A 13,807-nucleotide genomic window follows, 5' to 3' on the forward strand; every position below is an offset into this window, starting at 1 on the left:
GAGCGGACAACAGACTCCCTCAAACGTGCGCAGCGGATCACTTCAGCATCAAATAACGAGCGGCGACAGAACGACCTTGACGCAAAAAGGAGACACTTCCAGAGGGAGCGGGAAGAAGACAGCGAGAAGACAGAAAAGCGGGGACGTGGAAGGCTCCCGTCTTTCTGGCATGGATCTGTCTCCCCGCTGTCCCGTGCGTCTTTCACCGCCGTTTTATGTATAATTCAACGTAATGCGCCCAGATAAAGCCTCAAATAAAAGCCGGCGCTCTCTAAGCTCTTCACAGCACATTACATTTTATTCATCAAATTAGTTTTAGTTGGTTTGCTATCCCCTGAGCCATCTTTAAAAGGTTTAGATGAAAGGACTACATTAATTTTGCCACTAATCAGCTCAGTGACAGCTCCAAGTGACAGCTCTGCACTTCCTACACTTCCCCGAGAAAAAAAACCCGCTCTGCTAACCTGGCGTTGACGCTCTCCACGCCCGGCCCTCGCTTCGCCGCCTTCAGCCCGCCGCCCTTCATTACTTTCACACTTTACTGACGACTTACAAGCTCCGGAATCGATGAAAGCCTTTCTTGTTGAACAATTACACGATGAGGTGTGAACAAAATGCTTTTTTTTTTAAAGCCTGTTTGGGTGCAGAACAAAACAGCGACGCAAAGGGGATTTTCTTTCTTTTGTAAAGCAAAGTGGAGCACCATGCTGATAATTAGAAGGAATTTCGGTAACTCTCGAGGCAGAGAGTTCTATTTTTTAATTAGCCGCTAAAAGCCTACAAAGATCAGTTTTAAAGTGGGCGTACTAAGCTAGTAACAATGAGACACATTACCAGAGACATGGACTCAAATGAACCTTGGACCCATGCACTTGAATGTTTTTATTCCCTTTTTAAAAAGTGTGAAAATGTTCACTGCTCACATGGATGTGCAAAAACTAGGGATGCACCGATCGATTGGCCACCGACTTCCGTGGAAAAGCACATGATCGGCATATGCCAATAAATGCCTTTCAACAGCGATCGCCTCTGGCTCATACTACTGCAGCCTAGAGCGAACCCGTGTGTGCAGTGTAATGTCTTGCTCTAACGTCTTGTGTGGCATCCCCCTCCCACTCACCTTGACACGGTGCAGACGTGCGGCCACAAAACCAAAACAAACATGTCTGCTGCGTGGAACTTACCTGCCATTTGTGAGAGTGATGTTAAAGGAAAACTGCACTTTTTTGGAACTTTTGCCCATCATCCACAATCCTTATGAACACGTCTTTCTCTTTTCTGTGCGTTCTCAAGATACAAAAACAGCTCAAAAGAGGCAGCTCATTAATGCACGTAATGGGACACACCTATTCCGCCTACAAAGCCTGCTATTAAAACACCTCCAAAAACCAAAATAATGCATAATTAACCATGATGCATGTGCATGTAATTGCAATGGACGCTGTAGGCGACAGGAGTGTGTTCCTCCGTTAAGTGCCTCCATTGCGCATAAAGCTTTCAATGCAGGGTGGTTTTCACGGGAAACAAAACCAAGGCCGAGCTGGGACTATTGCGTGGAAAAGCCATAAAAAGTATCAGGTTGAAGTGATTACTTACTGCAGTAGGTACTTCACGGGGAAGGTAAAGGTGCCGTAGCAGATTCGGTCCACGATGTTGAGCGGGATCTTCTGGATCTGCTCACATTTAAAAATGATGAAGTCATACTTGAAGAGCAACAGGAAGTTGTCTGTGATGATTGCAAGACGCTCCTTCTCGTTGTTCCAGTGATCCACCCTGAAGACACAGACAGACACCGGGTTTACTTATGCTCAGCAAACATATGCGTTTGCCAGTCTATGGTTTGATTCCAGGTCATGGTGTAGCTCTGGTTGCGCACGGATCCAATGTTTCAAGAAAAATGTGTGCATTTTCCAGCGCAGTTATGCTCAACTGGTGGGTCTGTGAACGGTTTCTGCAGATCGTAGGTCTTTGTCTGGGCAAAATAAATACAACATTAATCTTGCACTTTTACTCTGAAGGGGATTTTTTTATGTAGTAAAGTGTCGTTTATTGAGAGTCCTACAGGTTTTGACAACACTCTGCAGAGCTATTTGAAACCCCGCTGTCATAGAAGACCAACAATGTTTAGTCTACAGCCATAAGAATGTTTTTGTTGGATGTCACAGAGTAATTATTTTGTATCTTATGTAAGTAAGTTTACTTCTGTATGTCGAGTTTGACAGTGCTTCAACATAAAGGCTCGGAACCACAGGAGCCTTTACTGAGAACCTGCAAAGCTAGCTAGTTTGTGGATAAAAACATGTTGTTTCTGAAATGTTCATTCAACTTGTTTAGTGCTGGCACACTGTGTCATTTCTCAGTCTTTTCCTTAAACTGTTGAATTGTAATTAAAACGTTTCCGCATTTTGGGTCGCCCCTTGACATTAAAAACTGATGATCAGTTGACGACCGCTGATCTAATGCACCTAAAAATGCCTGACATAGACCAAACCCTGAGGTACACCTCACTATAGCCATTTGTTTTTCACATGGCAGTGTTTCCCATACATTAATTTGTGGAAGCTTTTCACATGCAGTTAATACAGTCAAACCTGTCTTAGCGGCCACCTGTATAGAACGGCCACCTGCCTATAGCAGCCACTGAAAAATCCCCCGCAGCAAATTTACATGTTATAGACCCTGTGTATAGCAGTCACCTGTCCAACGCGGCCAGCGGCCACCCATTTTGTCTCCCTTGGTCAATACTCAAGTAGAAGTTGACTCAAGTAGAAGCTTCATGCACGAAGCTTCATGCACGAAAAAGTTTTGTTTTTCAATCAATGAAGCCGTCGTGTGTAGACTTTAATTACTGAGTCCTAGCTCAGTCACAATCATTCACAAGATCCACACAAACTGTCAGTTGTTCCACATAAAAAAGCCGTCTTCTTTTGAGCTTACCATTTCCTGGTCAAACATGTAACTTTAAGAGCATTTGCACCAAAACATTACCGCAAAGTAGGCTGGGAACAGGACGTTCTCCCATCGACGCTACAATAAAAAAAAAAAAAAACCATAGGCCAGCATGCATGCGGCAGCGGGAGCAAAACTGAGTTCGGTTGTACTTAATTGAAGTATTTTAGAATGTACTCACGTTATTTTTCATCAAACTTGTCAGTGTTATTCAGCTCCGAAGCAAAGAAGGAAACTTCTCCTGTTGCTTCTGCCAACTTTATTTACTGAACGCGGCCACCAGACAGCAGCTCAGAACACACACACATCTCTCAGCATCGTCTCTCCTTCCTGCTTGCCCACAAGGCAAAGGTTAAACAAGCCCCACTACATAGCTGTCCAGGCAATGCCTGTAACAAGTGACACCGTTTATTTCCTGGTGTGCACTGGTCAATACTGTAATGCCGCTTGTTGTGGGGAAGGAGAGACTCACGTCGCCGATGCACTTTAATGGCTTTATTAACAGCGGAGAACACTGCAGGACTTTACATCCACGCCAACATAAACACACTTCCCAACTCTCTCCAAACTCACAGCTAGCACTGAGCTTAGCTCTCCTGCTCGGGACGCCCACCGTCACTTCCTGATGAACTAAAGCTGTAATGACACTCTGCCGTATAAAAAGTAAAATATTAAAAACAAGCGTAAGACATTACTAGCACAGCTTTGTTCTGTGGGTCGTGGATATATTCTATCAGTTATTATTAAGCCTCTAGCTTCCTTTTAGTAAGTAAAAACCTTGGCTATGATTGCACTACATTGTCATGTAGACCTACAAAGTACACTTGGAAGAACAAGAGGTGAATAAATGTATTGCAACTGATGTGAAACTGATGAGGGGTAGGATTAAATAAGCTTTGCTTCTTCCTACTCCTTTTTGGACATGCAAAATTGTGAATTGTACTATGTGATGTGCTACTGTTTGACTCATATGCATGTTCAGGATGAATTAAAACCATGAACCATGATCATAACAAGCCGAGTAGTGCTGTACAACTTTTATCCGCAGGCCGCAGTGCCCTCTACTGGTCAACATTATTATTATTATTTTTTTCCCTTTTTTTTTTTTCCTCTACTGGTCAACATTCAAACTGGACGCCAACCTGTCTATAGCGGCTACTTTTGCAGACTCCCTCTAGTGGCCGCTATAGACAAGTTTGACTGTACATTTGAAGCCACCTGTTGGCCCTTGCTCACAACACATTATAATGGGATTGTCTGTGAATGTAGTTTGTCATTCCAACTCCGTACAGTAGATGGCATCGTGGCTGTGCTTCTCAACGCACCTCGTATGCACCTGGTCTGCCAGAGAATAAAAAGATGTAGCAGGAGGGATCAGTGTTGCAAATTAGCATCTTTGTTGGTATATTTAACAAGTATTTCAGATCCCTCTTGATTCTGGTTTTCCAAAAAAGCGACTAGAGATAAATCTAGCGACTTTTTCTGGTCTAATTGGACATTTTGGAGTCTAACATGAAAGCACGTACAGTCATCCCTCGGCACTTCGCGCTTCACTTTTTTTCCAAAATATATCAATTAAAAAAAACATTCTGTTTTGTGGTTTAGTACGGCTTATTATTACACAAAAATGTGCATATTTAAGTAAATGTTACATATTTTTGACTAAATTAAGAATTTTCAAGCATAAAAATTACCTAAAATACTGTACCAATATAAGGCATTCAGAAGACGATGTGATGATATGTAGTATTCTACACTGCTGTAATGTGTCAGCAATGTTGTGAGACACGAGACACACAAGCACCAGACTTGCGCCGGAACAACAGACTTTTATTGCAGGTTTGAATGGCCTCACAACAGACACAATAATCCCCAACGCGGTCAGCTGTTGTGGCCATAAAACACGCCAAGCTAAAACTCAAGTCTGAACCCACATCGTCACTTCCTGTCCAGTCCCCGACTCAGCTCCCCTAGCACCTGAACACATTTACAGGGATACACACGAGCATGAGTCTTATGTGTCTTATTTTCTCTTATTATGTCTACTATATTGGGTAACAGGAGTGTAAAGGTGACTATGGGGTGTTATTTCATGTCTAAAGGGCTCTAATAATGTTAAAAAGCTTATTTAGAGGGTCGTAAACAGGTTTTGTATGCCATAATTATGAAATATTTTATTTCTAAATAAGGAATCCGACTTCCAATTAATTGTGATAAACAAGGTATTACTGCATTGCTCTTCTCAATGAGCAGCGAGTGCTGACCCCCCCACCCCCCACCCCCACCCCCAATTTAAATGTACTCACAGACAACTCAGTCTTGATTGTGACATAAAAACTGCCCCACAAAAAAAGCCACAAGAAAGTTCATTTGCATTTTTCAACACATTAGTTTTGCTTCTCCGGTATGGCCAGTTATGCAAATTGGATGCAGATCAACACAAGTTTTTTTTGTAATGAATGTCTTTAGCATGAGTAACGTGCAATACTGGCATGACGTTCCCACCGGATTTTTACTGGATTAATTCCAAAGCAGAGGACCAAATAGAAATTATGGCAATTACTGACAACAACAATGTGGTGTGTGCGGAAATAGCTGGCCTATTCTGTTAAGTGCTGCTAGCAAGATGATTGATGTTTGGTCCGATATTTTCCCTTTTTGCCTTTAAAAACACCCTCTTCAATGGCAGCAAAACAAAATCACTTTTTCTGTGGAGAGAGGACGGGAGCAGACACGCTGTTAGTGTTTCTGCATGAGCTGCCTTCAAAGTTAATCCAAAAAACATGTATAGGAAAGCTGCTCAATTATGTACTATAAAAGCTTCACAATTTCCAAAAATGCCCTGGGCAAAGATCATAAACTATGCATGCGAGTGTTTCTAAGGCCTCCGACAGCAACCAGCAAATAAAGAAAAAGTCATTAAGAGAGTCACCTTTCAAAGCAGCAATGCAAATGACTGCGTCCCCCCTTTGTCTTGAAAGTCTGTCTTCAAACGTTTTAATAAACAAACACACAAACACTGCTAATTCTTTCTTCACGTGGCCTCCGAGTTAAACGCGAAAATCCTGCATGACAGCCACTTGACTGAAGCATCATGGGAAAATTGTGGGTAAAGAGCTTTGACTGTGCTAACGACATGAGTTAACCTCCGCTAGGCTCGGGGCTACACCCAGCACAAAAGTGTTTGGACACCTACAGGAAGTGAAAAGTGAAGAAAATGTGGAGTCTTTGCTGCTAAAAGACTGTAATTGCAACAAAGTATTGAGCAAAGGCTGCAAATACTTATGTGCATGGGATTTCTTACTTTTTTTAATGTTTTTAATACCGTTGCAAACATAAAAAAAAAAGTTTGACATTTTGAGGGGAAAAATTTAATTTATTCCATTTTGAAAAAAGGCGGTAAGATAAAAAAAAAAAGATGTGGAAAAAGTGAAGTGCTGTGAATACTTAATACATATACAGTATGTGTGTATATATATATACACATTTAAACAGACACACACATACATACATATATATATACACACACACACATACATATATATACACACACACACATACATATATATACACACACATACATACATATATATACATATACATACATACACATACATACATACACATACATATATATATATATATATATATATATATATATATACATATATATACATATATATATACATATATATATTATATATACACACACACACATATACAAACATATATATACACACACACACATACATATATATATATATATATATATATATATATATATATATATATATATATATATATATATATATATATATATATATATATATATATCAAAATCTTAAGACCAGTTGAAAAATTGCTAGAATTTGCATTTTGCACATTTGGATCTTAATGAGGTTTTAAGTAGAGCTACAATATACAAAAACAAGAAGGGTGAGTGAGACAAAAAAGATTTGGAAGTTGTAATTTAACCAAAAAACAAACAAACAAAAAAAACAAAAATGCCCTCCTGATGGCTAAAGCTAAGAAGCTTTCTCTTTTTCAACGTGGTTGGATTGTGGAGCTGCATAAGCAAGGCCTCTCACAGCGTGCCATTGCTGCTGAGGTTGGCCGCAGTAAATCATTCATTCTACATTTTTTTAAGGATCCTGAGCATTATGGAACAAAAGTCAAGTGGTAAACCCCCTCCCCAAAAAAAATCACACCTGCGCTGAGCCGGAGGATCCGATTGGCTGTCCATCAAGACACAGGGCGGTCTTCCACCCACATTAAGGCCCTTACTGGTGCCGACTGCAGCGCAATAACCATCAGACGGCATCTGCGGGAAAAGGGTTTAAAAAACAAAAAAGGAATTCAAAGTCCTTGTCTCCTTCAACGCCACCAAACTGCCCGTTTAGACTTTGCCAGGGAGCATCAAACATGGGACATTGAAAGGTGGACAAAAGTTTTATTCTCTGATGAGAAAAAATGTAACCTTGACGGTCCAGATGGCTTTCAAGGTTACTGGCATGACAAGGAGATCCCACCTGAGATGTCTTCTACCCGGCACTGTGGAGGGGGGTCCATCATGGTCTGGGGCGGCTTTTTCATTCAGTGGAACACTGGAGCTTCAGGTGGTGCGGGGTCGTCAAACGGCGGCCGCTTACCTGCAGATGTTGCGGCGGGCATCCCTCATGACTGAGGGCCCTCGTCTGTGTGGTAACAGCTGGCTTTTTCAACAGGACAACGCTGCAGTTCACAATGCTGGCTTGACCAAGGACTTCTTCAGGGAGAATAACATCACTCTTTTGGACCATCCTGCATGTTCCCCTCATTTAAATCCCATAGAGAACATTTGGGGATGGATGGCAAGGGAAGTTTATCAAAATGGCCATCAGTTCCAGACAGTTGATGCCCTTGGTGAAGCCATCTTCACCACTTGGAGCAATGTTCCCACTAGCCTCCTGGAAACACTCGCATCAAGCCAATGTTTGAAGTGATTAACAAGAACGGTGGAGCTACTCATTACTTATTCACATTTATAGGTGGGTGAAGTGTCTTGCCCAAGGACACAACAGCAGTGACTGGGATGGAGAAGGGATTCGAGGGATTCCCGTCCTCCGGTTTCTGGATAAACTGATCTACCCTCTGAACCACTGCCACACCATACAACACAAACCCAGTTGCAAAGAGGGTCCCAACAGAACAAACAAAGAGAAAACAGTCAAATGGAGTGAATCAAACCCAAATCTAACACAAGCTATGAATGCTGCGCACTGTCCTGCCATAGGTCACTAGCGTCTTTAAGCATGAAATGCGACAAAAGTCCTGCAGCGTCCAAATCTGACAACCAAATGTAGGACAAACCTGAACGTGAAAAGTGTATTTATAATTTATTACCACACGGCCGGCCTGTTACTGTAAATGTTTCCTGAAAGCTCGGAGCAGGCGCAACAAAGCACCCGCTGGATAAACGTCCAAGCTACTTTCCGTGTGCCAGTTAAACAGCGTTCCCTGCCGTGTTCTTGGAGTTTGTGGTTTCGTGTTCACATTTGATCATCGGAAAGATGGACTCGTGCAGGTTGGTGTGTTGCCGACTCACTCTGCCAGCAGCCACACGCCGAGAATGTTGCCGTCGACTTGTTTATCCACCAGAGATTTCACCTCCTTGACGGCTTCGTGCAGCGTGCCAGGCTGGGTGAAGGAGAGACAAACACAGAGGTGTCATTCGCTAAACTGTATCCACCGACAGAACACCCGCAATGTGTGCAGACAACACAATCATGTCACGGCGTCACACTAAATCACATATGAGAGGACTGTATACAGGAAATAACACCCCTAAAGTCACCTTTACACTATTACCCAATATAGTAAACATAATAAGAGAAAATAAGCCATTTAAGACATCAATAAGACTCGTGCTCGTGTGTGTCGTAGTAAAGGTGTTCCATGTGGGTGACAGGCAGTGACGTCGGTGGTTCAGAGTTGAGTTGTAATTTGTCGCGGGTTACGGCCTCAACAGTAGTCTGTGTTATGATGATGATGATGGTGTTATTATTATTATTGTGCCTGTTGTGAGATCATTTAAACCTGAATTAAAAACCTGTTGTCCCAGCGATCAAGTCTGGTGCTTGTCTCACCGAACAATTACTGACACCTAGTGACCAATGTAGAATACTACATTCACAATTTCAATGCGTCTTCTTAACAGCTTATATTTGAAGATAGATCATTCATTTAGCCATTTTTGCATTCTTGAAAATGCTTAACTACGGCAAAAAGTACATCCAATTTGCTTTAATATGCATTTTTTAAAAATAATAATAGGCCATATTCAACCCCAAAACTGCATGATTTATTCATTAATATATATTTAAAAACCATGCTAGCGTGAAGCTGTAAAATTCGAACCATGATGCGGTGAGGGCCGACTAACACAAAGCTTTGTCTTTACATATATATTGTATGACGGGGGTGGTTGTAGTCTTCATACAACATTTTTAAAATATATAAAAGTAATAGTTGGAGCACACCCTCCGTCCGGTCACCACCACCCAAGTCTGCCAATCTGCCAGTCGTGGAACACAGGACAAACTCACCCTTGCAAGGGTATGGAAGGATACATGGGAGTTTGCACAACTAGTCTACATGTGCTTTGCGGACTTGGAAAAGGCATTCAACCGTGTCTCTCATGGTGTCCTGTGGGGGGTGGGAGTATGAGACTGGCGGCATGCTACTACGTGTCATTCGGTCCTTGTACAACAATGCAGGAGCCTGGTTTGCATTGCCAGCAGTAAGTCCAGTCTGTTCCCGGTGAACATTGGCCTCCGCCAAGGCTGTCCTTTGTCATCGATTCTGTTCAGAATTTGTATGGACAGAATTTCTAGTCGCAGCCAAGGCATCAAGGTGGTCCGGTTTGGGGGCCTTAGGATCTCGTCTCTGCTATTCGCAGACGATGTGGTTCTGATGCCCTCATCAGGCTGTCAGTGTTTAGTAGGGAGGTTTGCAGCTTAGTGTGAAGCTGAGATGAGACTCAGTACATCCAAATCCCAGGCCATGGTTCTCAGTCGGAAAAGGGTGGATTGCACCCTGGGAGTGAGGTCTTGCCCCAGGTGGAGGAGTTCAAGTATCTCGGAGTCTTGTTCACAAGTGAGGTTGGAGGTTGGAGCGTGAGGTCGACTGGCGGATTGGCGAAGCGTCTGCTGTAATCCTGTCGCTGTACCGGACCACTGTGGTGAAGAGAGAGCTGAGCCAGAATGCAAAGCTCTCCATTTACCGGTCGATCTATGTTCCCACCCTGACCTAGGCTTTCGGCATTGAGCATCAATGGGAATCGGGACTAACATTCCAATTCTCCCAAAATCATTAATTTTTTAAAATTTCAATCCTTATGTTCGGTGATCGACCAGCCTGCCGAGCGGCAAAAATGGCCGCATAACTCCAATAAAAAAGAAGCCGGCGAACACCCACGAAGAAGAAGCTGCAGCAAGCGTTTGTGTTCATCCATGTCAGCCATGGACAGTGTGCAAGGGCGCTAGAAAGTTTGGCTGAAATTCTGCTAAAAAATAAACAGCTGGCGTCATGCAACATTTGCAACGCCATCACATCGTGCAAAGGAGGGTGCACCACTTGCAGGATTAAACTTAGCCAGATTCTTGGTGTACAGAGTGCCCCGTTTTTGACGCGCTACGCCGGACTTCTTCCTACCAGTCATTGAGTAAAACAATAAATTATCTTATGCCAACTTTGAAGCAGCAAACAAATTGTACTCTATACTGCGAATACGGTGGCCAACTCAAATATCCAGCTAACGTCAGGCTGCGTACTTTTTCATAGACAAACAAACCTGACGTTAACGTTAGATTAAGCCAGGAAGTTCACCAGATCGTGCGTTAAGTGTTACTCTATTCACCGTACTTGTTTAATATTATGCACGCAGGTTAACAGGAACTCGGTAACATGGTTACACTTTGGCTAGTCTGCATCATAAGAAACTCGCCAACACATAAACAACAGGATATGTGTAATTGTTTCTCATGAGATTTTCAAAAATAAAAATCGTCAACGTGTGCCCCTATGTAGAGATACTTTTTATGTTCAAGTTTAATGGTTTGATATTTATATTCTTCTTAAAAATAGCCCTCTGAGAAATTCATAGTAAAGTAATTCATAAAAAGTTAATATAATTTAAAACAATCATGGAGACATTAAGACATCTCACCCAAGAACTCATTTAAACCATTGCAAACTTTTATGACGCTACCTCTGAAAAGAACTTGAATCAAGAATCGATAGGAACCGGAATCGAAATTGGAACTGGAATCGCTCAAATTCAAACGATGCCCAACGTTACCCTTACCTCTGGTCATTAACTTTGCGGTGTGACCAAAAGAACGAGATCACGGATACAAACGGCCAAAATAAGTTTCCTCCATAAAGTGGCTGGTCTTACTCTAAGAGATGGGGTGAGGATGACGATAACAAAATTGTTTCATTGACAAACCTTTTTTCATGACAAAAACAAGACGGTCACTAGCTAAACATGGCTCTTTGATGAATATAACATGACGAGTCGTTGACAAGACGATCCTGGATGAAAATGTTAATGGGTAGTCTATCAGATGTTTAAAATGTACGACATTTCCGCCTATTGTATGTGTAATCTTTTAGTCAAAAACTACAACATAGCAATGCAGACCAGCTTAGCATGCAGCGTACTTGCTGCGGAACACTGGCCGCTGATGTGGGCCACCAAAGCACCTTTGGTGGGAAACAACACACTGATTTGTAGATATACTTTAAATATAATCTATCCAAAAGAAAAACTGAACGCAATTTGGCTGCAATCTGAAGCAGCACCTGAAAGCTCATCACACTGATATTCTTTTGCAGGTAATTTACAACAAGTTGTGTTAACATACAGTATATACTGTACATACAATGTTACTTGACAATTGGATTGTGATACATTTCATAGTAAGCTTAAAGCTTTCCATGTAAGTCTTGATGCAAACTTAGTGCTAACTTCAGGTTAAATTTAGCCTTCTAAGAAAAGTCAGAAGGCTTCAGTACTGTGTGGATACTTATGCTTGTTTGATAGTTAAGAGCATTCTATTTTTTTGACATACCTGTTTTACTAAAACTGAACTGACTAAAACGTTTTAAGTTTTCACAGACTAAAATGTGACTAAAACAAGAAGAATTTTCATCCAAAAGAGGAAGACTAAGACTAAAAATACAACGGCTGCTCAAAGTAGAGCCGCTGCACCTTCACATCGAGAGGAGCCAGTTAAGGTTTTCTAGTCCGGATGCGTCCGAGCCATCTCCCTGGTGAGGTGGTCCGGGCATGCCCGGAGGAGGCCCGGGGAAGACCTAGGACACACCGGAGGGATTATGTGGACCGAGGTGGCTGGAGACCAGGAAGTCTTCCCTACTGAGACTGCTGCCCTCGTGACCCGGACCCAGATAAGCAGAAGAAAATGGAATGGAATGGAATAAAAAGAAAAAGAAAAATAATAAAGTGGCCCTCCCGTATTCTTCGATTTTTTAAGTATCCGTTCCTCAGTGGAAAAAGATTTGAATGATTGACTTTGCCCTTTTCATTTTTTAATAACTACATCTTTTTGGAGGGGCTACTGTGTATGTGTGTGATTACTATTATCATTTTCCCTAATTTTCCTGAAAATGTCCCATTAATATGTCATGTCAAATATTGACATATACAGTATGGTTTGGACACTCCAGTATTAGGGGTTAAATAAATCTAAATTTTAGAGTCTAAATATTGTATGTTTTCCTCTTCCTACTCCTTTTTGGACGTGTGGAACAGTGAATTGCACTTTGTGATGTATTCCAATATAACTTTTATGCATGTTCAAAATAAATTAAACCATTACCTTTGTAGTCCAAAGGTGACAAAAGTGATCAAATAGAAGAATTTTGTTACTATTAGCCGATAAACACAAACACTACTACACTGTACATCACTTAACAGTATCTAAAGATGTTTTCTGTGCTGTTTATTTGGCTTTCAAGCGGGACATTGTGGCTTTTTATAAAGTAAATCTCAGCATTATTTACCCTTAGGACGAAGAACTTGTTGCGTTTAAACTGATCCAGAGGCAGCGGTGGTTCTTCGGACGAGTGGCCGAACTGCGAGCTGCTTCTTTCGCCTTCAGCTGGCCCCTGCTCGGCCGTCTCAGGGCGGTCATCTCCGGTCACCTTTCCCACCTGCGCCGTCTTCTCCATTGAACTCTTCTTTAACGATTGTTTGGAGAATTTTTTTAAAGTGTCAATTGAAGGCGGTTTTTTAAACAAAACAAAGATTTAACGTCAAAGCTTATTGCTCCTTCGTTCACTATCAAACAGCAACAGGTGCAGCATTTCCTGCTTCCGGGTGTGATGTCACGGATGGCATAATTTACTGCTATACTGTTTTCCATCCATTTGATGTTTACATGAAAGAACTGAAGCTGTACTTCAAATCAATATCCTCTGCTAATAACAAGAAAACTATCAAGACTATAAATCTGTGCTCCCACTTCAATATCCTTAATTCAATTTAGTTTTCATTGCTCATGTCCCCTCATGTATCTTACTTTAATTCTTATTATTATTATTATCTTTATTTTTTTTATTATTTATTTATTTATTTATCACTTTTCTCTACGTTTTTATTTGTGTTTTTGTTAACCAACTGTTATTTTTTAATGCCCATGGTTTGATGCACTGTTAGTGTAACTTGTAAGGCAGGGGTCACCAACGTGGTGTCCGTGGGCACCAGGTAGCCCCCCACGACCACATGAGGTGCCCCCAAGCCTGCTTTTCATTCAGGTTTTCAGTTAATAATGAAAGAAGAGTAGAAAGAAATGCA

General features: G+C 41.6%; 1 protein-coding gene across 4 annotated transcripts in view; it reads right to left on the bottom strand.

Annotated features, from left to right (window-relative positions):
- tprg1 (tumor protein p63 regulated 1) overlaps positions 1-13,317 on the bottom strand; it is a 46,931-nt gene extending 33,614 nt beyond the window's left edge. For all 4 annotated transcript variants that reach the window (XM_054788995.1, XM_054788994.1, XM_054788993.1 and 1 more), the window contains exons 1-3: positions 13,015-13,317; positions 8,534-8,625; positions 1,597-1,773 (exon numbers count right to left, since the gene is read on the bottom strand). In XM_054788995.1, coding sequence (XP_054644970.1) covers positions 1,597-1,773; positions 8,534-8,625; positions 13,015-13,182 — 437 coding nt within the window. In that variant the 5' untranslated portion in view covers positions 13,183-13,317. The remainder of the gene's footprint in view (positions 1-1,596; positions 1,774-8,533; positions 8,626-13,014) is intronic.
- Between the last annotated feature and the right edge of the window lie 490 nt (positions 13,318-13,807).

The sequence above is a fragment of the Dunckerocampus dactyliophorus genome, chromosome 10 (assembly GCF_027744805.1).
Source record: "Dunckerocampus dactyliophorus isolate RoL2022-P2 chromosome 10, RoL_Ddac_1.1, whole genome shotgun sequence".
Classification (NCBI taxonomy): Eukaryota; Metazoa; Chordata; class Actinopteri; order Syngnathiformes; family Syngnathidae; genus Dunckerocampus; species Dunckerocampus dactyliophorus.